Source organism: Hyaena hyaena, unplaced genomic scaffold (assembly GCF_003009895.1).
Source record: "Hyaena hyaena isolate Hyena2069 unplaced genomic scaffold, ASM300989v1 scaffold_828, whole genome shotgun sequence".
In the NCBI taxonomy this organism is placed as follows: Eukaryota; Metazoa; Chordata; class Mammalia; order Carnivora; family Hyaenidae; genus Hyaena; species Hyaena hyaena.
Genome location: NW_024081462.1, coordinates 418342 through 445663, shown reverse-complemented (window position 1 = coordinate 445663; position 27322 = coordinate 418342). Strand labels below are relative to the sequence as shown.

Here is a 27322-nt window from a genome sequence, read left to right as displayed (position 1 = left end):
AGGTTATTAAACATTAACTATAATTCTTTGTATCCTCAGACCACCTCAATAGGGCCTTGCACATAGGGAAATTAACAGTCTTGCTAAAGTTTAGACAAGGATGGAAGCAGATGTTCAATAAAAACTTGTGCAAATCTTGGTGGATTGAGAAGGTATCATTTGATAGTTACAAAGAATAGAGATTCTACTTCCTTGAAACACTGAGAGTAGGGGGTCAAATGATGTACAGAATCCTAATCTCTCCTCTCAGAATTTAATGCTATTTTCTTAATTTATGGAATTTCATCTTCCTTTCTGCTATGTCCTCAACCTTGATTTTAAAGGTTTTCCTTTGTTCAACATCATGAACCACTGAAGATACTTTGGCCAAGACTATGAGCAGTCTGTGGAAACCCAAATCCTAAACTGAAAACCGGAATCAGATTAATCAAAATGATGCGAATCATGGTTATAGGATTACAAAAATTAATTCACTATAGAGGATAGGCAGTTTAGATGACCAGAGAGTATGGTCTTCCTCTTTCTAAACAGACATAACTTCTGCTCAACTATAATGCTATTAAATAAAAAGGACCTGACATAACCCTTTTGTATTCCTTTCTCTGCCTGGAGACATGCGGGAGCAAAGTGCTTGGTAGCTCACCTTTTGTGGTCAGAGTTACAAATGTTCTAGGTTGTTCCATCTTACAATGCTGCACGTGCATATATTATTAGGACAACACGTGGTTTTGGTAAGAGCTTATGGATTACCTTTCTTTGGTCCCATTTACTCCACATAGTAACTTCAACTCCATGGGTCTTATTTTCTACACAAGTGACATGGCTCGTTTCTCAAGTTGCTCATAATCCAAATAGGTTGCAAGATAAGCAAATGAAAGGGTTAACCTGCCATCAGTGCCAACAGGGGCACATGGCTGAGTTGAAACCCAAAGGGACATAGCAGAATCTCTTTTCTGTCCCATTGTTTGATTTCCAAACATGAAGAGCTTAGCCCTTCTCTCATGTTGCTATTTCAATATGTTCTATGTCACAGAGTAAAGAAAATACTTATCTAATCTAAACCTCTTGTTCCAATTTCATCATCTTTTCTTTTGTTTTCTCTCAGTGCAGATTTTATATCATAGGCAACTAGAACTGATCTTTTGACTTCTAACCACTTACACTCAACTGAAATGAAATTACACAGAGTCGTGGGCACTTCATGAGCGCTTTTTCTCTGAGCGAAAGAGACGGTGAGCGGAGCCTTCTGGCCCCACATGAACCCAATCCGTTTTGCTTTGTCTTGTGTCTTTGGGACCATCTCAATGTCACTGACACATCTTTTGATGGAAGCTTCTCCAAAAGGCTCACTGTTGCTACTTGACCTCCCCATGGAGCTGGTATGTGGGACACTTCAGGCTCTATTTGTTCTCAGCCTCTCAAACCTGATCCTGTCACTAACATCAGGGCACTTTTGTGCCTGAACAAACATCCTGAGCACTGAAACCAAGCCTGAAGAAACAAGGCTGGGTTTAAAGGCCGATATTCCACCCAGTGTCAAGGTCCCATTGACTAATTCACTGCTTTATTCCTGAATGAGGTTAATCTCTCAAAAATTATACCCTAACTTGGGGCCATTTCTCCTCTCACTGAATATGTTTGAGATGAGCTCAATTCTTGGTTAGCTGTGCTCCACTGCATTATTAACTTTAAGAAAGCCAGGGGAAGAGCTAGAGACGGAGCCTGAGTCCTGTTCTGTCAGAGTGGAGAGTGGAAAACATTGACCCCAAATGGCACTTAGCCTTTGGGCTGTGCTAAGCTCATTAAAATGAAGGTCAGAGTAAAAATCAAGTTGTTCCTTACATTCTTATATCCACAGAGGAAAGCTATTGAGAAATTACACACACACACACACACACACACACACATTTATCTCCCACTTTTGCTCATTTTTATCACACCTCTTTACTACCTGTTTTCATAGTAAGACAGTGTTATTTATTTTTAAACTATTTCCAAAAAAAGTCTGGATGGTTTGCAAGAGAGTTGAAGAGAAAGGTTAGGATAATAAGAGTTGATGAAAGAACAAATGTCATGATAGATTAGCCATTTCCTGTTTTATTAGGATAAACGCTTAAAAGGAAGAGGGGCCATGAAAACTCAGCTGTCAGATCACTACTAACCTTGCCTGTAGAATTCTTCACAGACCCTTTCACTCCACTGCTTGCTCATCTCCCAAATCCTACAAGGATTGCAAATGTCAGCACACTTCAAGGCGATCTGAGAAATGACAGGGCAGGGAGAGATGGTCAGAGGATGATCCTTCAGCAGCAAACGTACCCAAAGCCCAAGGGGCAGTCCAACTGGCCAGTGTGCCTCAGGTACCAGCCCGTGGTTACAGAACACCTCTTCAGGAAACAGCACTTATTTACTGCCACACAAAACCTTCATTCAGAATTCCCACTTGTGAGAAGGAGAGAAAAGCCACCGTCCAAGGACACGGAGCTTCCTGGAGGAGGCCTGGCGTGGGTAGGCCAAGGAAAGCCGTGGCCTGGCTCCTTCTACTGCCCCACCCTTCGCGGGCTGCGAAGCCGCAGGGGCCCCTGCCAGGCTCAAGTGAGATCATTTGGACCTCAATCTCACAGTGGCCACATTGACAGACTCCAGGTATCGCTTCAGTTTATTTGCACTCCCATGCCCGTGTCTGTGTCTAAGCAAGCTAACACTGCCGTCTAAGGAGCCAAGTCCTATCAAACCTTGGAGTGTGTTGTTTGCAAAGCTAATTCAAAGCTTACCGCACACTGGACTGGATCAGGGAGGCCAGCTCTTGTCAATAATGCTGACCCTAAGAGGGTTACCATGAATTCCCAGACTAGTAGATTCTCACCCTTCCGCACCAACCACTGAGACGGGCTCCTGGTAGCGTGCCCTGCCCACCAGCAGTGCCTATTTGTTTTGAGCCAGTTCCCTGGCATCACAGAGTCACTGGCAGTGCTGGCATCTGGGAAAGCCCCAATCCTATTAATTTACACATTTGATTGTTTCTTGATTTCCTGGTTAACAGGGACACCAGGACCTATTAGAGTAAGAAAAGGGCAGAAGCTTGCCCCAGGTTCCGCCCTTGGGGAATTCATTTACAATTCATTTGCATTAGCAAACTTTCCCTTTGGAATGCAAATGTTCAGCCCACATCTTTCAGCGACTCCCAACTTGGCTGGAGTCAGGAAAACCAGATACCTGGTTGATCTTTTGTGAGACTCGGGGACTAAAGACTAGTTGGGAAAAAAAGAAGGGGGGGATGTAGTTCTATAACTGGGAGGGAGGTATTTCCTGAGAAGTAAGGAGCACTTTGGACAACTGCAGGGGGCATCACGAAAGCATGGAACGAAAAATACTGTTCACTTCAGTCTGCCATGTGCGGTTCAGTTTCCCTGGTCAAAGATGGTCTATGTAGGTGAATCCAGGGTCCGTCCATCCAGTCTTTTGTGACGAGAGGAAAGAAGGAAGGCAAGAGAAAATAGAAGATCAAGAAAATGGCTCTGGTTTGGACACCAGGTCCGACTTCCAGTTCTGAGATCCATTTGTCCTCTCTCTCTTTTGCCACAAATGGCCTCTTGGCGTGGAATGAAGCATAAAGTGTTGGGCCTGATATGATTCGTTTCATTCAATTATTGGTTGAATTTTATTTCAACCAATAGTTTATTTCAACCGTAGTTTATTCATTGGTGTCTAAAAATGGTCAGACTAGGTAAACATGCTTGTGAGAATATGAGTTTAGGTAGTAACAGGAAGTAAGGCAAGATTTGATTAAATAGGTTTTTACATGAAGGAAGGGCTACTTGTTTTTCAGTTTTTGTTCGTACCATTGTTAACAATATATTTTTCTGTTACAGTAACAGTGTTTCTAAATCTCACAGGTATGACAGTGGTCAATTTTACATCAAGGCACAAAATATGGTAGATTCTTACTACATACAATTGCCCATCAGGGGCAAGCAGAGCCCCTCCCACTTCGTGGGGCAGCAGTTACCAGATAAGGAAAAGTGAGATACTATCAACTTACTGACACGAAGCCCAGATTTTGCTTCTTGGAAACCACTTAACAATTTCATGTTTCAGAGCTTTTAATAAAGTAGGTCACTGCTCTAACTTCTACCATGGGGGATACTCCATCTCACATGTGCTGACATTATCGACCACGTCCCCAAGTGCTTTTACTCAGCAAGGGTAATGGTCTTCGTTGTTGCTGTTGTTGTTGTTTACCTGGAGCATAAAGTGCCTGTCGTGTACATCCTCCAGTCTTAAGTCTTCATTGTGGAGGTGAGCTTTCAATCTGGTCAAAAATTCATTCTGCCTGTTGATGTCTGTTGCCAAGATCAAGGAGCCCAGTTGCTGTTCAATATCCTGTCTGCATCCACAAGAGGGAAAGAGAAAACACATACACAAAGCAAATACTTTTGAGGTAGGTGATTGATTCTGTCACCATCAGGTAGTTTATAATCTCATTTCTGCCTTTGATTCTGTTTGTTACTCTGAGCCCAGTCCCTCTGAGCCCAGGGGCGAGTCTCTCATCCACCATCACTTCTGTCTCTGGACAGGAAGTATGCTAATAACTGTAGAGAGTGATGGAAACTGTCAGTGAACAAAGTTGTGATAGTTTACACGTTGCCACGGTAACTGTGGGTCTAAAAACTGCAAACCAACTAGAAACGCATGCCTTAACTAGGATACAAAAAGACTGACAGAATCAGAGGAGTTTGGGTTGTACTTTTAAAGAGTTGAAACCAGCTCAAACATCAGATTTGCATGGAGAGAGAAAGGGCATAATAATTAGTAATAATAAGGAAGATAATAATAGTGACTGATACTATATGGTATTGAAAGATCCATCAATTGAACAAAACAGACTGGAGAAAGATACTGGAACTTAAAAAAAAATACTAGGTAATTAAGACACTATTAAAAACCAATGGGCAAGCCATATATTAGTTGATAAGTGGTATATAAGGAAAATAAGATAGTTTGGAAACATAAGCAAATTAAAGCTTTACCTCATGGACAGAAAGTAATCAGTGGAAGACAAGATCCATAACAGTTTTAAAAATTAATCTTTAAAATTAAATATGTTTAGGTTTGTATATAACATTTTCTGCATTTAGCAGTTGATGGTTGCTTAAGTTTGAACCCATTCTTTACTTCCCTGCTCCCCATGTTTTTAGGCATATGGGTCTTACTTTACATCCTTTTACTTTGTGGAGTGCGTTGAGCACACAGAGTTTAATGAATAGGTATAAAGTATATATCTGTAATCACCATCCACGTTGAGAACATGAATGAAAAGGCAACTGTATGCAAGTACTGGCCACTGCACTTCCCACCACATCCCTTTTCTTACTCTTGCATCACAATTATTTTCCTACAAAAGTGATTTCTAACAGTGCATCCCATAAAGACATAACAAGTATGGTATTTTATTTGGGATCTATAGGATGTGTAGGAGTATCTCAGGAGAGGAGTATAGCTGAGCAGGCAGCAGGGTTAATGCATGTAATACAGAGACAAGTCTGGTCCTGAGTTCTTCCCTCCCGTTTTCCTTCAGTTTTGTTCTTCCCTGGATGCCCTCTCTCCTTCTTTCTCTTCTCTTCTTTCTTTCTTTAGATGTCCCTGCCATGTACCTCCTTCTCCTTTTTTCCCCTTCTAACTTGATTGCTTATTTAAGTTTTAAGTTCTTATTTTATTTTATTTTATTTTTGAGAGAGAGAGAGTGCAAGCAGGAGAGGGGCAGAGAGGAGAGACAGAATCCCAAGCCCGATGCATGGCTCAGACTCAGGAACTGTGAGACCATGACCTGAGCTGAGATAAAGAGTCAGACACTCAACTGACTGTGCCACCCAGGCACCCCCAGTTTTTAGTTCTTTTGCATTTAATTCTTTTGATCTTTGCAAGTGCTCTAGCAAAAAGAACGGGATTTTATTCCATGCATGAGGATTGGTTTTATTTCATTCCAAGAGGTAAAAAGCTATCAGAACTGAAGTTCTTCCTGCAAATTCCACATTCCTCTGGGTGCTAGGAAACAGCACCAGATAGTATCACAGGGCCAGGAATAAGCAGGAGCCTAGAGCCTACTGTCTGCTCTATAGAGATGCCACTTGGCACTTGACTTTAAGTTATGCTCCCTTTGCAATTCTTCAGAAAGAAGGGTACAGGGATCTATCTACTCTTTTAACTATCTTGGGCCCTGTGCATTTAATTTAACAAATCAGAATTAGGAGTGACCTTGGAAGATGTTACAGCAGCTAACTAGGGACCATGTGGAAAATGAGGTAATGGCTTTGGATTTGGTAGGGCTTGGCCTAAATACCTGGGCTAACAAACAGTGGACCAGGAAACTAGTATTTCCCCTTCTGTTTAAAATGTAACAGGCAGAGGCAAATTAATGGCCAAAACAATGGCTGGGGCCAATTCAGTGACTTAACAAAAGACATTTCAGGGAAGAATTTCCGACTTCTCTTTTGGCTAAGATTGGCAGTTACAAAACAAACTTGATTGAAGTAGTCTTAAATCTAGCTTGAGATTTCCTGCGTTCTTTCTTGATAAATATTTATTATTTGGATCTTCACGGGAGGACAATTTTGCTAACACAAAAGACAGGAATTTGACAAAGCAGAGCATTGACACTGAAGAGTGTGAAAGCTGAGAGCTGTTTTTTTATCCTTTTTCCTGATGTCAAGTCATAGACTATCCAAGGCCCGTTCAAAGCGCAGGGAGAGATGTGGATTCTCGGCTGCTGTAACTGACACTGAGTCTCCTCTGACCAACGACCAAGCATAGGCAGGAAGCACAGCCGGCTGGCTCCCTGCCATCAACCCTGGAGTCCCAAGCATGCCCTAGAGAAAGCAGCTTATCTCCAACGTGTGGACATCAGTATGTTTCATCTCTACGCCACTTACGTCATTTCCTTTGGCAAGTGAGCAAGAAGCCTTGATTCTCGAAGCATGCCGATTGTAGATCGCCAGTGGTGATTCTCCAGCACAGACATATTCTAGAAAGAAAGAAAATTAAAGCTATAAATGAGAGAGAAGTCAGATTCTGATCTTTCACACTGAACACAGTTTCACTGAGTATTTTCCCTTCAGCCAGTTGATATCTGCTGACAAAGAGGCAGACGAGAAAAGAAACATGAAATAAAATAACCACAAGGCCTATCATGATGGTGGGATGGTGACAAGGCTGGCCCTTGTGACCCTCCATTGGAGGACTGAATGAGAGTCTATTTCTAGTGTCATTCTCCCTTGCCAATGCCCCCATTTCGGGTAGCTAGGTCAGGCAGCACTCAATGTAGAAGAAAAAAGTGAAGCAGGTAAAAATAGGTAGCAATGGATCCCATGTGGATATATATAACACATAATCCAAGATTATACTACTCAGCTGAACAAAGGCAGGTCCCACAACCTCTGCTCTGATTGACTACACTGACCATTACTTCTTTCTTTTTAAAAAGTTATTTATTTATTTTGAGAGAGAGAGAGAGAGAGCAGAGGAGGGACAGGGACAGAGAGAGAGAATCCAAGGCAAGCTCCGTGCTGTCAGCACAGAGCTGGATGTGGGGCTCGATCTCACAAACTGTGAGATAATGACCTGAGCTGAAACCAAGAGTTGGACACTTAACCAACTGAGCCACCCAGGTGCCCCTGACCATTGTTTCTTAATACTGATAAGAACCTTCTGTGTCTGAACCACCTGGAAAGCTGGTAACATACTCAGGTTTCTAAGGCTGGGTCAATTCAGTTTTGATTTGGTAGGTTTGTGGGAAGTAATTTTTATGTCAACTCAAGTTTGAGAATCACTGCTATCAATAACCAGTATATTGACATGTAGCCTATTAGGTCTGAGTTTGAATCCACAATTACTTCCTTATTCAATTAATTTGATATTTCTTCCCTTATGGGAACCTTTACTATGTTCCATCTCTCCTCTGACTTTATTACTATCTTACATATGCTGCTGTGTACACATTAGCTAGCTGTTTAAATAATGTCTATTTCTTACAATCCATTGTGCTTTATTCTAATAGATAAATATAGAATAGAACCTCTTTAGTCCCCAAGAAATATTTTTGCTCTATTTTCTTATTTGTTTATTTATTCATGTTCCATTTTCTTCATATGGGGTTATACACTTAAACAAAATAGAGGAAGATCAATTCATTAAAAATGAGGGGGTATTGGGGCTCCTGGTATCTCAGTCAGTTGAGCAACTGACTTTGGTTCAGGTCATGATCTCATGGTTCATGGGTTCGAGCTCTGCGTTGGGCTCTGTGTATAGCTCAGAACCTGGAGCCTGCTTCAGAGTCTGTGTCTCCCTCTCTCTCTGCCCCTCCCCTGCTCACACTCTGTTTCTCTCAAAAATAAAAACATTAAAAAAATAAGTAAAAATGAGGGTGTATTATATGATTTTGCTTACCTGAGGTACTCAGAGTCAAATTCATAAAGACAGAAAGAAGAGTGGTTGCCAGGGGCTGGGGTAATAGGGAGTTTCAGTTTTGCAAGATGAAAAGAATTCTAGAGATGATGGTGGCAATGTACTTAATGCCATTGACTTGTACACTTAGAAATGGTGGGCCTCCTGGGTGGCTCAGTTGGTTAGGCACCCAACTCTTGATTTTAGCTCAGGTCATGATCTCATGGCTTGTGGGATCAAGCCCTGCATTGGGTTCTTCGTGGACAGCATGGAGCCTGCTCGGGATTCTCTTTCCCTCTCTCTCTGCCCCTCCCTACCTCTCACTCTCTCTCTCAAAATAAATAAATAAATAAACATTTAAAAAATGGTTAAGATGGTGAACTTTGTATTATGTTTGTTTTGCCACAATTAATAAAAGTGAGAGGAAAGAAGCATGGGGCCAGGAGAGAGATGGGGAACTATTCTATTATTATGACCCCCATCCTACCCCCTTATTATACCTGAGCCACCCATATAATGCTCAACTTCTTCAGCAAATGAGAACAGACAACCATCATGAGTGATACAGTCTAGGACCCATTAGGAAAAAGCAAGTTCAAGAAAACGTCAACTATTCTTGGTTCTAAAACCAGAAAATGGTTTCTCTCCAGGACTTTGTAGAATGGGTTTCATGAGCCAGAGTCTTATATCAAACCTCTGCATAGGCTGTTCTATTGCTCTTTGTTTCTCTCCTTGCCAAGAAGTTATTATTCTTCATTCACCACTTGACTATGTTTGAAGCAGTGATGAGATTTTGTCCTTTTATCAACTGGTCTATTATCTCCTTTTGGGCATGAGCCACATACAACAAAAGAGAATGTTTATTATAAATAACATGCCAGACTAATTTGTTTTGATCGTGAAGATTTATGAGAGCAAAGAGTGATAGGTTAGTGTGATGTAATGGATGTTGGATCCTGCTGTGACATTTAGTTCAGTCACTCATAAGCACTTACTTGCAAGACTAATTCTTGTAGATGTGGACATGAGTGTGGGTTTTTCAAGGGGCCAGAAAACTGTAACAAGACCTAATGATAAATGACACCATATCCCTGTTGAGTGGAAAAAAAGTGTCTGGAGGATTGCCTTAAGCATTGTTATTCATGCCTGCCTGATTTTACATCTTCATTAATAATTTTCCTGAAGACAGGGTAAAAGGATACTTGAGAAATTGGCTGGTGAGACCATATTTGGAGATGAGCACTGGGAAAGTGGAAAGGAACTGAGTGAGCCTGGAGGCTGGCACAGAATAAAAGAAAATAGAATACACGATTATAGCCACAACTTTTTGTGGAACAGTCATTATAAATAAAAGTATACTTTGGCCAGAACTGTGTTAGAAGTAGGGATACTTCAGTGGATTCTAGAGAATAAGAAAAGAAGGGCAGGGGTGGGGGGAAGGGTGGTGACTAACATTTATGAAGCACCTACTGTGTATCAGGCATTTTATATGATCTCATTCAATCCTTACATAACTCTCTACTGTTTTTATCATTAACTCACAGATCCTAAAATTTCAGGTTTCTCTGAAGGGCTATACAGCTAGTGAGTAGTTGAGGAGGATCTTAAACCTAGGCCTGCCAGATCTCAAGGCTGAAGCTTTGTACACACCTCTTGCTGCCTCCCAAGAATTTCCTCTGTGTGGCCATATCCAAGCATTCAGAAACCTGACATTTATAAACTGATGAATGCCTGCAGTTATGCTTGATTTTCCAAAAGTTACCTCTAGTTGCTGCTTTAAGGTCTACGGTTGATTATTTTAGTTTGATGTTAGTTTCTAGTCCCACATTGGAATCTTCGTGTTTACCTTTCAATTTTGTTTCACTGCAAAAAACCTTTAGCAGAAATATTATAAGTTGAGTAGATTTAGGCTATGTTGGAGGAGAACTCATCTCTCAGCTGCTTTTAGCCCTCACACGTGATGAGACCTATTGGTCTCATGTTCTTCCAATATGGTGTCACTAATGTCCATCCCTTCTTTTCATTGAAATGACCCTCGTTCAGTGCTTTATTATCCTTCTTAATTCTAACCTACTTCAATCCATCCTCCCTACAGCTGCCCGAAGGGCATGTATGGACTTTTGGCCATTGTAAGGATTTTGGTTTTTACTCTGAGAGAAATAAGGAGCCACTGCAGGGGGAAGGAAATTATGTAAAATTTAACTAAGATCATTTAGGCTGCTATGTTGAAAACGGACTTTGGCAGGAGTAAGTATAGAAGCGGATGCAGCAGGCTGTTTGGGGGTAAAAGCAGTCATCTGGGCAAGAGATAGTGAAGACTTTCAGAGGTAGAAGCGGTGAGTGTGGTGAATTTGGCTCTGTAAGGGATGACTGCAATGTTTTTGGCCTGAACAACTAGAAGGATGGCATGTCCATCACATGTGGTGGCCAGGCTGTGGGTGGAGAGGGTTTACAGGAGCTCAGTGTTGGCCATGTCGGGTGCGAGATATCTGTTGGACACATGGGCATCACGGTGGAAATATCTAACAGCCAAAGCAGTGACAAAAACAACAAAAGGAAAATAAAATGATCGCATGAGTGTCGTAGTCATTCATCGACTGGAGAGAGAATGTCCCAGAAAGGGAAAGATAGCACTGATGAATCATTCTGATAGTCTCAGCTTTAAAATTAGGTGTAACAGAGATAACTGGGTGTTCATCCCATCAATCTGTTTTCCTTTTCTCCTTACTCACAGGGCCTCAGTTTTTACATGGTCTCACGGCTGTCTCCAAGATAACATTTTCCAGTCTCCTTTATACTTAGGTGGCATCAGTTGGCTAAATTCTGACTCATTAAATGTAAGCAGAAATGTGTGGGATTTCTGGGAAGCTTGTTTCAAGGGAACTGACTTCTCTGGCAAAGGCCTCTTTTGTTGTCTCCCATTCTTCCTTCTCACTGTCTGGAATGCAGAAGGAATAGCTAGAGCTCAGCAGCTCTCTCGGTGAGAGAACAAGTGCCCCACCCTCGTGACGGTAACCTATAGAACTAAAAGGATCCTCATCCTTAATTTTGTGAGGCGCCTGTGCTTGCTCTGACCTGCCAACTTCCAGGCTTCTTTTATGGGACAAGGTGCAATATGGGTGCGATGGGGCAATATGCAGAAGAGGTGAGAGGTGGGCTTCTCTTTTGTAAAGTGAGAAGAGCAGAAACTAGAATTGGCTTGACGTCTGCAAGCATAGCCCAGGCAGGTTAGTTAAGGACCTTAAGATGCATTCTGTTAGCACACTTCCCGCCTGTGCGCCCCTGGTCGAGTCTGAAAACTACCTCCATACATGATTGCCATTGAGAGCAGGGAGCATATCTTATTTACGTTCGTGCCCCAGTATGTACCGCAGTGCCACTTAAACAAGTGAATCTTTGTTGAATGGATACAGTAATTATTTCGAAAACCTAAAAGTTCAGCAGCTACCAAAGTTTAAATAACTGTTAAAAGAAAAGAGTTCTATTAAGGTTTTTTTTTTTTTTTTTTTTTGTCAGTATCTGAAAGAAGCCAGACTTGGGGACTTCTGTTGGGAAATCCTTATCTTTAGGTGAAAGCCAGAGAGAATTTTAGAATTATTACAGCGGTGGGCTCTTTCCCACTACTCATTCACAGATAGCCGGGGTCAGAAAGAACTCCAGAAACAATATATATCAGGTAGCATTTGTCAATTCCAAGATAAACAAATAAGAAAATCATGATAAAGAATTTTTCAATCAATCCTTTTCATTCTTCTTGTAGTAAGAATTTAATAATACAAAGTGGAGTGTGGAGGTGCGTGCCTTGATTTGGTGGTCTCTCTGTCTGAGTGTTATTGCCTCTGCTTGTGGGATTTCCACACTGGGTCCCTGTATGTGCTCGCTGTTGCCAATATTCCTGATCTCTCAGTGTTACTCAGGTTCTGTCTTTGTTTCTGCATGGATCCAGTTCGTAGAGCCTTCCATCCATCCTTCTCCTTACGCTTCCAGCTAACCTCCTACCACCCAACAAATATTCACTGAACACCAGGACTATGCCAGATGCTGAGGATACAGCAGTGAATGAGGTTAGGTTTCCAGAAGCTTTCTGACAATGTAGGGGGGTGGGGTAGGGTGGGGTGGGGATGTAGACATCCAACCAGGCAATGGCAATTTAGAGACATGAACACTGTGATAAGGTAAGTAATGAAGAACTGGGAAATCTTACAGGAAGAGCATGGAAAAATGGGCCTTTATTTATTTACTTTTTTGAGAGAGAGTGAGAGAGCATGAGTAAGAGAGGGGCAGAGGGGGAGAGAGAGAGAGAGAGAGAGAGAGAGAGACTCTTAAGCAAGTACAGAGCCCCCAGTGCAGGGCTCAATCTCAGGGCCATTAAGTCAAGAGTAGGATGCTTAACTGACTGAGCCACTTAGGCACCTCAAAAATGGACTTTTAAAGAAAAAGAAGGCTTTCAGGAAAAAGATATGTCCAAATTGAGCTCAGAAGGATGAGTGAGTTAGAGAGGAATCAGAAAGTACAGTCAGTAGAGTGAATAGATTTCATTAAAATCAGCACAAGGAAGAATGTGTGTGAAAACCTCTAAGCAAGAGGGATACTTTGTATCTTTCTTTCCTGTTTTCCTTTTTTATCATTAGAAATGATCACTTTTTAGTATATTACAAATTTTATGCAGTTCTTCTGTTTTTCCTAGTAGAAAGCAGGAATTCTGATTTGTTTTATTCGTCTTCTATTCCTCCCAACACCTGGTCTGTATTAAGCACTCAATGAATATTTGTTGAATGAATAAAAGAGTGAGTGATATGTTTGGGAATCTAAAACTAGTTGGGCTAGATGATGCATAGATGTCTAGTTGAGTAATAGCAGGAAAAGAAGCTGGGAAGCATAGCAGGGCCAGAGGTTTGTAATTGGTGGTAAGACATTTGGACTCAATCCTGAGGGCAATGGGGTTTCAAGTAGTCACCCGTGGGGTCAGACTTGCCTTTCAGGAGACTTATTCTGGCTGCACAGCAGAGGAAGGGCTGGAGCCAGGCAAGGCTGTGTGTGGACAAGAAGATAATGTTGGTGCCATGCACTTAGGGGAAAGGCTACAGCGAGCAGGTGGAAACATCCAGGTGCTTCACAGGAAGTGGCCAGAGGTATCTGTGTCCTCGCTAACAGGAGGGTGGCTCAGCAACCACAGACTCACCTGGCCGTCACCATGGTTCGAAGACCAGGAGCCTCAAAAGGTAGATTGAAAAAAGAAGAAAATCATCTGAAATGCAGGTGAGGATTTGAACACAGGATGGAATGACACAACTTGAACATGAGTTGGCATCCCGGCCCTGTCTGAGACCCCGCATTAGGTGCCACAGCAGCTCGGCAGTTTTGCACTGTCCCTATGACAGGGCTCTCTCCTGTCTCAAATTCTTCATGTTTGTAATTTCAAAGATGAGCCTCAGCTTAAAGTTGAAAGAGTACGTATCTACCTTTGTGGCAACAAAACTTATTAGAATTTTAATTCGGAAAAAGAAAAACCTGTATGGCAAAACCTATATTTCCCTTTTTGCAGCATTGTCGAGTACTATCCACCCTAAGAACAAAACAATCCTTTTGTTCCTGAATAGCTTCACATCTGGCATTTAATAAACCACCACCACGGGTTTTCAAATTAAATCAAGAGTCTATTTGTCAAAAAGAATCTGGCAGAACAGATTTGCTATCATACAAGGCAGCTTTAAACCGTCCCCCCCTCACCCACCCCCATTCATCACTCTCTTTGATTAAAAAATGTTGATAAGCTGAGTCTGGTGTACCATAGGAACCAGAGTTAATGATGCCTTTTAAAACAGAGGACACAAGAAGGAAAACAACAATAGGAACGTTGTCTGTGTCTTCATTTTTAGTTGCTCATGCAACAGGGAAGCAAAACTCCAGGAGATCATGGAGTTGCTGAGTTCATCCCTAACAAGTCAGGTGGTTGCCTTGGTAATACTGCAAGCACACAGCCCAGAAGGCTGCAGAGAAACTGAAGCTCCTTGAACCCTAAACAAGACGTTGGCCCTTGGAAAAGCTATAACCCTGCCATATTTACTGTCTTTTGGAAGAGATCCTTTTCTTGTTCAATGTGAATCCACCCAAGACAGTGTTCTGAGACCAAGGAAACTGGACGTCAATTACTGTCTTGCAGGGCAGGCCCCTGTTCAGGTAAGGGCATGGACAGGCAACATGCCAGTTGCTTCACGGTGAATAGCAGAAACTCTATGAAACAGAAAATCCAATTTGAGCCTCCTTCTTACAATTTTCACACTACTTGCCAAAACCACCTTTCAAACTGCAGAAATTGTGAGGTGTTGTATAATCTTGGCAGTTGCTTATTTGAGTAAGGGTCATAGGGCCATGTGGCAGGCTCTGTCAACTTCATATTTATGGCTCAGAGTCATTAAGAATAAAAAGTGTTTAAAAATGCTGACCTGCTCTAAGTGCTTGTGATAAGTAACAAAGAAAAATGATTATAAACTTCTGTAAGACAGTATAGAATGTAATATTATGAAACATTGTATTAGGCTATAAGGAACAATTGTTCCTTAATGTTATTCATTAGGTTGCTTTGTCACTAGTTAATATGTAGAAATTAAATTTGAAGTTGAGCTGAAAGTGATTCCTTCTGCAACTGTAATGACCAATATCTTATCTGATTTAATGCTTACTGTGCTCAACTGCTGAGCCCATGTGCTGGGGATTTGCAGGGTGGAGGGACAGAAGATAAATGTTCAGTTCAACCTCTCACATGTTCCTTTCTCAATCCACCTTGGACATCTGGATGGCTTCCAGTCTGATGAGAGAGGTGCCAGGTGGAAGTGCCTTTATCACTTTCATGTTGACCTTGGGTTGGCAGTTCAGCAATGAGTCCAGTCCAGATAGCAGACAATGGGAGAGAGCCCTCTGACCTGGCCTTCACTCCAACTGCCCCGGCTCTCTCTTTATCTCGGGGCAGAAGCACAGGCTGGGAGTTATGCAATGATCTTATTTATTAGAACTAAAAGAGCACAGCCAACAAAAGGAAGGAAAGGAAGCTCTCTTCTATTTTATCTCATTTATAGTAAGGGTAGATTGTAGCAAAGTCACGCACAGGGTGTTCTCAACCCACATAATTCCTGGCACTTCTCTACTGGATTCTCATTAACCAAATGTGTGTGTGTGTGTATAATTATTTTTTTGTGTGTATATATACTGTGTAATATATATAGTGTATATACATATTTATAATAAATTGTGTAATATATGGCATATAGACATATATTTTTTACTCATTACCATGGTTCTCAATATTTTCAGAATCTATTCTCATTTTAAAACATGAGTGTAAGTTATGGGTCCTTACCCTAGAAAGGCTTGCATGGTATATCTGCTGGAAATCTGCACATAGTTTCTTGAAACTCAGGTTCTTGTTAGGCTGAAAGTCTACATTTGCAATGACTTTAAATATCACGTGTTGTTAATGGTCTTGCTCAGTTTATATATTATGTGACACAATCTTTTTTCTTGAAATTGAAAACTTGAAGTTATGCCAAGTTGCTCTGCAACCGGGTGCAGAGCCGAGATTTTCTGACCCAGGTCATGTTCTGTACAGCTAATCTAGTTTCTTTAAAAGAGAGAATATACACTTAATGAAAATATGCCCAAGACACTGCTTTGAGAGCAGGGATGGTTTATGGCAGGACTATGCTCAGCTCATGGCCACAGACACAGTCTGTTTTCAGTTATGTTGGGGTTGTGGGTTTTAATCCGCTAAGTACCCCAGCTTGTGCTGCCTCTAGGGGCCCCCTCTCAGCTCTGCTACTCAAAATGTTACATGCCAAAGCTCAGTTTACCATTCTTCCTCCATCCAAACTCTCTGCAGAACCCCTTCCTGTCTTCCAATCCCACTACACACCACCGGAAGAGTGCTTCCCAAAGTCCCTCCCACTTGAGTCCACTTGGCTCTAACCCCTCCCTCTCTGTTGCTGAGGAAACCCGCTGGAGAGCCCTTAGTGTCTGACCCACAGAAAGTAGGTGATCAATGTGAATTTTAGAGATGGTATGTATAATGCTTAGTCACTTTGGCTCTGAAGACTTAAGACCTATTCCAGCTTTGCCATTAATTAGCTATTTTCAGGAAAAACACTTGAATTTCCTAAGTATCACTTCTCCTCTTTCTGAATAATAGGCAAGATAATAGTACCCACTTAACAGGACTATTGTGAAGAGTAAATAACATAATACATAAAAAGCATTTAGCACAGTTTTTGAACCATAGTAAGCATTGAATAAAGGTTAGTTATATAATTTGTTGAACTGTGTTAGACATAGAATTTTCATTCTCTTTTTGAAATTCCCTCTAATAGTTAATAAAGAATGGTATATAGCCAAATATAAAAGGCATCAGAAATTTGGGGGGCAGAACTGAAATCTCATAATATTTTCAGGTCCTCTTAGCAATTTTTACTTTTAACATGTTATGTCCCAATTTGGCTGATAAAAATTTCAGCTTTTATCCTAGTTGGCACTAAGATAGTAGAAATTATGCTTATGATGCTGTGCAATCTTGGTTTGCCTTTAACACTATTTTTAAAACTCAAAGACAAGAATCTTCCTCCAGCTTCCAAGAGAGCCTAACACCAGTTGAGCAGGAAGACTGATGAAGATACCATCTTGTACATAGTTTTCAAGTCCTATATATCCCACTTCTTTCTAGTCATTATCAAAAGGATCCTGTCTTTCCTATCAAGGATCAGGCCAGACAGTTCAGATGGAGAAATTTACTGCTAGAAAATATAATGGCTCACTTTATTATAGTAATATTTTGTATACAAAGAACAGAACTGGTATTTGTTCTTTAAAGATTTAAAAAATTATATTTATATGTATACCTTTAGATAGCTCTCCAAAACTTTCAAACTAAGATTAAGTCTTAGATTTTGCACATTTTGAGCATCTGAGTTTGAACAAATGTTTGAGGGCAGAGATTATATTTTATCCATCTTTGTACTCCTAGATCTTAGTATACCATATGACATATGTAATAAATAGTTGCTGATTAAAAATATACAAGACTATATGTTGCAATAAAAAGCTGCAGAATTTGGTTGTACTGGAATGTTTATTTTTAACAAAGAGATTAAAATGAAAGTTATTAAAAGTTATCTGCACTTCAAATCCAATTTTTAGAACAGTTTTAATATCTGAACAAGATAGAGTGTTTTTATTTTGAGAATAATGTTTTGTTAATTAGCAATGAGTCCTTCATTCTTATGAAATTCTACAACTACCTTCTTGTTTTTAACATCTAGCATATTTCTTTTTAACTTCCTGCCTAAAGGTGAATTCATTACATTTTATATATACTATATATGTGACATATATATGTATATATATTTATATATATATACATGTCAAAGTACAGTTTTATGACCCTCATTTTATGTACAAATCAGTGAGTAGCAGCTGATACGCTCATTGGCTGATTGATTGTGTGTGACAGAGAGAGAGAGAGAGAGAGAGAGAGAGAGCACATAGTGGTGAGAGCAGGGAGGTAGAGACAGAATCCCAAGCAGGCTCCATGCTGTTAGTACAGAACCTGACCTGGGGCTCAATCTCACAAATTTTGAGATCAGGACCTGGGCCAAAATCAAAGGTCAGAAGTTTAACTGACTGAGTCATCCAAATACCCCACAGCAGATACTCTATTAAACTTCATTGGCATTATTTATTTGATGATGAGAAACTAGAATTCTGTAAACATTTACTTTATATGGGAATGGATCAAGTATCCAATTTTGTTGACTGATTTCCTTTGTCTAATAAAAGACATTTGAAAAACCCAGAATTGTCAGTAATAGAAAATCCATCTGGGGGCTTTCAGTCCAATTATTGATGTCTATGTTTTTCTAAGCAATAAATTTAGCTTCTGAGATGCTTTACAAAGTTCAGCTTTATTTTTTATTTTTCTTTGTTTAATTTATAGCTCATCAATAAAGTCTTTCTTACTTCTGTCATCCAGTCCCCTTTCTGTGGCCACATCTATGCTGGAGCCGGGTGTTGGCTGGCCAATCAAGAGAGCCCAGTGCTGGCATATATTCCATGTGGATGCATAAACTTCAGAATGCCAGTTCCTACCTACGTTAAAAGCTAACCAACTGGATGGAGAAAGGCTGTTTTTTTTTTTTTTTTTCCATGTTCCAGTTGTGCTATATTGGAAATAAATGCATTCTCAAGCTGTAACATCTTGTATAATGCAGGTGTTTTATGGGAATCTGTCAGGAATTTTTCAGCACTGTGTTTTGTCAATAGATTTACTAAAACTGAGATCAATGACTACCCTGTATGCAATGATTTTGTGACTGACAACGAAAGGTCTTCAAAGACCCATACTAAAATTTCTGGGAGTTATTCATATATGATATAAAGTTTACTATCTTAAGTAACATCAGAGATAATAGTTCTCCACGTCAACCTACTCATACTGCTGATCTATTTTAGAACAACAAAATATGCCTATTGTCTTTGATAACATACTCTGACCTAGAGGTCAGTCAAATTCAGAAATGCCTTAAAGACGTAAATTTGAATTAGGATTGGAGCCGGAAAGTATCTTCTATAGAGATTCTACAAGGACTGGCTTCAGCTGGCCATTATCTATGAGATAGTATCCAGGGGGGCAGATATTCTCAGATCTGAGAGGGTAGGCTCAGACATCCTGTTTTACAATGGACAATTTTAAACCTGTTTTGGAGAAAACTGAATTCCTTAGATATCCTTGTAAACCAATTTAATCTACCTTGGGATATCACTAGACCTATTTCAAATCCATGCTCTGTGGTTGTGGTCATTGAGGCTGGCCCAGAAAGAAGGTTAACTCCAAAGGTGAAACTCAGGCTCCAGCACTGGGCCTAAGGCAGTTGGCTGAACTGTGCCTCAGTGTTGGGCTCCCTTACCTGGTATAGATTGGCGAGATGGTGGTTAGTTTTGATCAAAAATGGCTGGTTCACTCCTGGGTGGTCAACATCGTGTGCTGCTGCAGCCAGCAGTCCAAGCATGATGTCCAGGGGTGTGAGGAAGCTGGCGAGCTGTTAAAAAAATCAAATTGGGAGACTGATCGATGTTTTTGCACATAGGTTAGTGTTTGTTTTGGCTAAATCAAGTTGAATGAATTATGACAGTAGTTCCCAGGCTTTCATCCTGACCTTTACCCTCTTGTAGCAGTCAGTGAGGTGACAGTCACATGGAACTGCAAGGGAGGAGGGGAAGGATAGCATGGAAAGGAATTAAGCAAGTCAAATCTTTCTGGATCATTCATTCAACTACCCTCCTCTTCCCACAGCAATTCTTTTTTTTTTTTCTGTGCAGGGCTTGTGAGATCATGACTGGAGCTGAAATCAAGAGTTGGATGCTTAGCTGACTGAGCCACCCAGGCGTCCCATCTGTTTCTTTTTGTGAGTGTAGTGGCATTGCCTGTTGGCAAGACTGCTCAATGGTGAGCAGGGAGAAAGCAGAGCCTGAAGTCAGCCTTGCTCCTAGACAAAGCAGTGAGTGAAAGAAAAGGAGTGGACACATTAAAAAAAATCATTTATATTTCAACCATCCACTGTGTCAGTGTCACTTTGAATATGAAATCAAGAGTGGGCTGCATTACAAAATTTGCATATGTCTTCAATGTGTAATAAATAGTGGGGGAATGTGTAAGAATCGGTCATTTTTTTTGTTGTTCACTAAGAAAACAAGCATGAGAATGGGAATCCAGTGCTAAATTTAAATATATTATGGTGTGATATATTACAATTTTCAGACAACTTACAGAGTAAAAACACAACATTTAATAGGATATTTTATAAGGATGAGGCATCTGCCCAGTTTTCTTTTGGGAATGCCCATCTGGCATCTATATATTTAGTGATTGATATTAAAAATGGTTGAACTAAACAGAGACTGGGACCAGGATATCATTTTTGAAAAAGCTTAAGAAAACTCATCCTGTATGTTATATCAACTAAGTTTTATATGGCTAAGAAATGCTTACATTTCAAGTAATGAGTATTATTGTTATGTTTTTAGTACTGGATTGGTTTATTGCATCAGAACACTTTTTGGGATCTTTGAAGTTCACAAATTTTCTTGGGCCTGAATCAGGATGCCCCATTGGCTTAGGAGGAAGTGGAGCTTAACTCTTGAGGAGTTTTTACTCTATTCATTGATCAAAAACCATGAGGTGGGAGACTCTTCCCAGAAAAATTCACTGCTGGCACCTTTGGTGGCAAAGGGCTGAGGCAAAACAATTAATTTCTTGAGGTTTTTGAAGATATCTAAGATGGAGATTGTCACAGAGAGGGTTGTTTTTGTCCTAATGCAGGTTCAAAAAGTATAGAAATTATGGTGAAGAAAACCCCTCAGGAAATGTACATCCTCTTTCATGTGTATCATATAATTTTCAGAACTGACACGGGAACTTTAATAGAAATAATTTGTATTCATACTGTGAAGGATCCGTACACAGTTATTCTGTTATGTTGGGCGATTTGGGACTTAGTAGGCAGTTTACTTGGCATTTCCGGTGCTGAGGTGGTGGCTGAGTCTTGCTTTACCTTGGGCTCCTTCAGGTAGCAGTTCATGGCCTGGGTGACATCAGCTGCGTGAACAGCATTGTGATACGGGTTTTGGCTGTGGTAATCTTCTTGAACCATGACTAGGGGGCAAACAGATAGCTCAATCAGCTAAAACCAAAACAGGAAGGGCAGACTAGCTCAGACCTATTGAGGGTCCTTTTGCTTAAAAATATCAGTGTCTCCAAAATGTGCAGCCTAGGGATCCTTTAAAAATAAACGTGGTTTGCAAGCTTGGCAGCTCTGCTGGGCTGTTTTTAGTGAGGAGGAGGGGGAGGGCAGATGGGAGAAAGGCTAAAAGGATTTGCGAGGCCCTTGGGATTCCTCACCACCTTCATAAATCACCCCTCTCTGGCATTCATCAAGGCTTTCATTCATAGGAAAAATAAATATGTAGGAAAAGGACAACTTTATTTCACACTATCGTTTAATTATTTAAGTTTGCTGCCATTTATGAATAATATGTCATAAAAGAGATTTCCTTTTGAAGAGCCCTAGGAGCATCAGACCCCTAATGTCCAAAGATTGGTTTATCACTTGAATAGCAAATACTGACAAAAGCAAATCTGAGGCTACTTCAGACAGAAATTCAACATACTGTGCTGACCCAATGGAGAACTCCTTAGTTTTATTTCTATCTTATTCAGATTAAGTGAGCATCTCTTACGCCTTTCAAATGTAAGGACCAAAGTGTTCTTGGAACTAAGTAGATACATAAGCAAGGCCATTCTGTTTTGCTAATTCCAGAAACCATTAGTTAGTAGTCAGAGCATACTCAGGATGCGATATATTCAGTGTGTATACAATGTCCGGATTTGCAAGTGTGGCCATATTTTCTCAGCCCATGCTATGAATTTAGCCCTGAATTCTGGTGTTATTTCTATCATCAAATCTTTGCATTCTTTATGTTACTCTGTGTGCATACACATGTCCAAAGTATCTTGTGTTCTTCTTTAGACAAATATGTGGCCAGTTCATGGCCATTACTTTGCTCAAGAAATCTAAATTCAATTAGCCTGAGGTCATTTGTGTTTCTGGAACTGAGCCATGTTGTAGCTGTTTTCAAATATTTCTTGTGTGCCACGTGTCATTATATTACAGGTTTTTAAAAACAATTATATTTAAACTCTGGCTCTATCACTTATTATTTATATTAAGCAAATTGCTTAACCATAGGTTTCCTCAGTTTCCTTCTCTATAAAATGGGGATAACAATAGTTCCAGTTTCAAACGGCTGCTCTAAGGATTAAATGTATTAATATATGTGAGTCCTTAGAAGGGTTCCCAGCATATTTAAGCACCAGATAGGGCTGGTTGTCATTACTTCTGTTGCTATCATAACACTGTTACTTTACTCTGGAGGCATCAAGTAAGCTTCCAAATCCAAAGCATAGCCATAGGGCACATCCAAGGAGCCAGAAACATGCTAAGTGGCAGCAGGAAGTTATATGGTGATTAAAAATGTGCCTTGGATAATTTGGAAGATAAATAAGCATGTGCACAAAGTCCAGCAAGAACTGGGGCTGTTTTTGGTAGAGAGTGATGGGGTGGAGTTGAGTGGAAACATGGCGGGCTTTCAAGTCAGGCAGACCTGGGCTTGGACTGAGGTTCTGCCAATGACAAGTGTTGACCTTGAGTAAGTTATGAAATCTCTTTCTACTTTTCCCTAACTATGAGCCAAATGGTGGTGACAACACCCAGCTTGCTGAGTTGTTGAAATGGTTAGAGATAATATACTGAGAGCATCTGGCATGTAGTGGCCACTACAGAAATGGTAGTTCTTATTATATATATAGAAAAAAAAAGCCTATTGTAGATTTTCAACAACTCAAGTCCAGACTGGGATTATTTGAGGCATACGTTAACTGGGGTTTTGCTGATAGGTAACCAGATCAGTAATTTATTTAACAGTTACATGCTCTTGGTTGTTTTCTTTATATAGCTTTTATCTCTTATAAGCATACCTAATTAAGTAAATATTTTTTTCAGTGATTTAAATGGGTAAACCATAGTTTAAAATTAAGATGGGATAATTTAAGATTAACTTGAGGTCTTCATCTACCCTGCTATTTGCCACTTTATGTTTAAGAATATTATGGACTGCCATAATTCAGGGGAAAGGAGGTAGAATATGGAAATAAAGACTTACCTAAAAACCTGTGCAACGTCACCATATCTAACTTGAAATGGTGAATGAGTCCATGGGTGTTGAAGAGGTGGCACAGCAGTGTTACCAGGCTGTTTCCTACAGGAAAACAGTCACCTATTTTAACACATTTTTATCACCGTTAAACTATCAAGACTGAGAAAAGAATCCAAAGTTTCCATAATGAAAGGCCTCTGATAGGTCTCCTTTTTCCTGTTAGTTTTGAACTTTTTCAAGTATAAAGGATACTATTACTATGATTTGATTCTTGGTTTTCTTGTACTGTACAAGTGAAACGAGCTAGCTCAGACCTTCTCTCTCTACCAAAGACAATGAAAGCATTAAGAGTTAGAAGGAGTCTGACTATTGTATCAGGAACACACGCACACACACGAGTGTGTGTGTGTGTATGTGTATTTTTTAAAGACATAGTTTAATGGTCACTGGCAATGTGCCTTAAGTTGCTTCCGATTGATTCTTATAGCTACAAGGGTATCAAAGTCACCACATTGCTTAATGGCCATTGCTTGTTCTTTCCATGCAAAGTCAACCAAGATGAGATTTGACCATGAGATAGTTTACAACTTAAGCCAGCAGAGAGGCAAAATTGAAGTAATAGTGACTTGTAAGCATTCAGGAAATATTGTTTCTTTCCTGAATAAAAATATGTTAATTTGTTAAAGAATAATGATTTTGAATTTTAAAAGCATTGTAGAATTTATGAAAGACTTTGAAATGGACCAAGATGATGACTGGAGGTCTTAAGTGGAAAACTAAGTGTTGGCTAAGCATACTCTTCCAGGGCTTCTGATCCTGTACTTCTGTAGCTTCCATTGTCTTTGTAGCTTCCATTTCACAACCCTCAAAGCTGTAGATAGATAACTAATAGCACTGCAAGTTATTCTTATCCATATACATGCAAATGAAATCACCCAGTTGAAAATACAGTTGATTTTCTCTCCCCAGTTTTATAGCTACTTATAAATTCATTTAAGCATCTTACTGTTTATATACGTGTTGTTCTTTGAATTTTCCTTTGAACTAGCTGTAGCATCTTACTGGATCTCTAATTAGCTGAGTTAAATCCTTGACATGTGCTCATTTCTTATTTCTATGAGAGTCATGATTAACTCTCTTTTGAACAAATATCATTGAACAAATCCTTTTGTTCACAGTTAATTTCATCTACTCGTACCCATTTCTCAGTTGATTTGAACAAATGAAATATGAGATTGTGGGATCATCCTTATATGGCTAGTTAGTTTTCCACAGTGTGAAGCTCGGCTTCATGGCCTTAGGCTATATCTCTCAACTGTATGTTATTTGTCAAGTAACAGAATGGTGAGAAAACCATCTGTAATGACGTAAAGTACAAGCCTGGTAGACAGTGGGGCACGTAGAGGTCAGCATCAGATATGATTCCTTTCACTGGCTTTCTAAGCCTATCAGCATTTGTTTAATGGGCAGATGAATGTATAATCAAATTTAATTTTCTTAAGCAAAATCTTTATAGGCACTGTGATTTTAAAAGTGAAACCAAGGGGAATGTCTACTTTCCCCTTCAGCTGCGGCCTACACTTTTACACACTGTCATCAGCTAATGTTCTCCTCCAAAGACGCCGAGCCTCTCTGAACAATACCTGCACTGGGGAAGATTCAGGTCATGTAATGAAAATGCACAAACATCTGCCCTATAAGAGTCAAGACTGACCAGATGAGCTTTAATGTTTCTGGTTTTCACCAAGTAACAATGAACTTCCTCCGTCTGGATGTGGCCCAAGTATTCTGCAAGGAAAGAATCTAATCTGTGGTTTCCAAATTCCTTTGGGATCATCAAGGCCAGAAAGAAATGGTCTTAAGATTCTAAGGCCAAATTCAGTCCTTACATTTCATCTGAATCAATTTTCCCTTGCCCTGGCCCTTCTAGAGTGGCTGCAGACTTAAGAAAATGGAAAAAAGGAAGGAAAAAAGAGTAACAGTGTCTGAAAATAGAATTCTTTTGGGTGACTTACCATTTGTCAAGCGATCAAATAAGAAAATGTCAAAATCCCACATTCCCACTTTGGAGAGCATATGCTGAAAAGGCAAACAAAGAAACAGCACTCCAGTGAATCATAACGGAGACTTAAACATTTACTTTGAGACAATGAATTAGACAATTAAAAAGTTGAAATAGTAGCACATTGCTATCTGCTTTGTGGGAAAACAAACCTTACTCTATGTGCTAATAGCAACAGTGTAAAAAGAGCAGGCTCTGGAATCAAACTGGCAAGTTCAGTGTTAGCCGTATCTCTTACTGGCTGTGGGATTTTGGACTAGTTCCTTAACCTGTCTGTACCTCAGATTCCTATATGAAAAATATGGCTGATAATATTATCTACCTCAGAGGATTTTTGTGTGTATTAGATAAGGTAGTATATGTAGAGTGCTTAGAACAGTGTTTGTACATAATAAAGGCACATAAAATTTGCTGTTAAAATTACAGTTCAGTAACATCTCTACCTATTACATACTTAAGGAGAATGTTAACACCAAATTTTTAAAAAAATGAAGTAAAAATGATTGCTGAGCACATTATTCTGCTCAATGTGGACTAAATGTGAAATGATCCACTCTTTCACACTCTTCCTATCACAGAGATAGGAAACTGGAGTAGGCAAATGAAAATATTGGATAATTTAAAGACCTACTGTCCAATGTAGGCTTATCATCCTATTTTTTTCTTTTTTAAATACCCATGCTTAGATGGACTTTAATTCTCAAATGCAAAGCTGTGGTTGTGGATTCTATCCTCCCTATGGCTTCTGAGACTGGCCTTCCTCTCCTCTCAAAGACACTGCTTCCTATAAGGACACGCTTACTTATCCTGACATTATAGGTCTTCCCAGAATCTTCCAATAAAGTCTAAAGGTCTTGTCATGGACAAACACTTTCACAACATTATCAGAAAATAGGTTATCTGTGAGATCCCGAGTGAGTGAGCATTTCACTCAAGTCAAATACTAAAGGCAGGACTAGGACTTGATCCCTGATATCTTCACTTGTGACCCATAGTTCTTTCTACATCTCTGTGTGACCTCTCTTGAGGGGTGGTTGCTAGGGGTGGGGGGTTGGCATGAGAGTGCTCTCTCATTGATGCCCCAGTGCTGGGATCTTAGTCTTGTTCTTTCTCCAACCAACCAGCCAGCCAAACAAACAAACATTCACTCAACCTCAGGCTTTAGATTCTTAGAAGGAGTGATTCCCCCTCCCACTCCTTTTTAGGCCTAATATTGGGAATTTGTTCTTCTGATATTACTTGCTGCTTATTCATTAATACTATATATTAATAGTATATATTTCTTAATAGTATAATGTTACATAGCATATAAACTCTAAGACACTTGTTCTGACTTCTGTTTAAACTATGGCAGTTTAGGGGCGCCTGGGTGGCTCTGTCAGTTAAGCGTCCAACTTCAGCTCAGGTCATGATCTTGCAGTTCGTGGGTTTGAGTCCAGCAGCGGGCTCTGTGCTGACAGCTAGTTCAGATCCTGGAGCTTACTTCAGATTCTGTGTCTCTCTCTCTCTCTGACCCTCCCCTGCTCATGCTATCTCTCCCTATCTCTCAGAAATAAATAAAACATTTTAAAAAATTTAAAAAAATAAACTATGGCAGTTTATCTTGAAATTTAAACTCTTTTGACAGTTTGGGCTAGGGATAACTTGTGAATTTTTTTTTAGTCACATGTTAGTTTCAACCCTTCATCAATGAATTGTAAAAATAATTGTAATATTAGTGAAAATTATTTAAGTGAAACAAAAATAATACAAAGGACAATGCATTGTATTGATAGATGTAAGTGGAATTAAGAGTTGGCAATTTTTGGGGGTGCCTGGGTGGCTCAGTTGTTTAAGTACTAGACTCCTGATTTCCACTCAGGTCATGGTCTCATGGTTTGGGAGATGAAGCCCTACGTCAGGCTCCACGCTGACAGAGTGGAACCTGCTTGGGATTCTCTCTTTCCCTCTCTCACTGCCCCTTCCCTGCTCTCTCTTCCTCTCTCTCTCAAAAAAATAAAATAAAATAAACATTAAAAAAAAAAGTTGGTAATTATTGGGTTAATTTCAGTATAGCTATTACAATGA

At 40.0% G+C, this 27322-nt stretch overlaps 1 protein-coding gene across 1 annotated transcript in view; it reads right to left on the bottom strand.

Annotated features, from left to right (window-relative positions):
- The window catches only part of PDE7B (phosphodiesterase 7B), a 141021-nt gene that overhangs the window by 9968 nt on the left and 103731 nt on the right, over positions 1-27322 (bottom strand). The window contains exons 4-10 of the mRNA XM_039219693.1: positions 25209-25272; positions 23200-23295; positions 21033-21133; positions 19389-19520; positions 6930-7021; positions 4243-4387; positions 2163-2259 (exon numbers count right to left, since the gene is read on the bottom strand). Of these exons, the coding sequence (XP_039075624.1) occupies positions 2163-2259; positions 4243-4387; positions 6930-7021; positions 19389-19520; positions 21033-21133; positions 23200-23295; positions 25209-25272 (727 nt within the window). The remainder of the gene's footprint in view (positions 1-2162; positions 2260-4242; positions 4388-6929; positions 7022-19388; positions 19521-21032; positions 21134-23199; positions 23296-25208; positions 25273-27322) is intronic.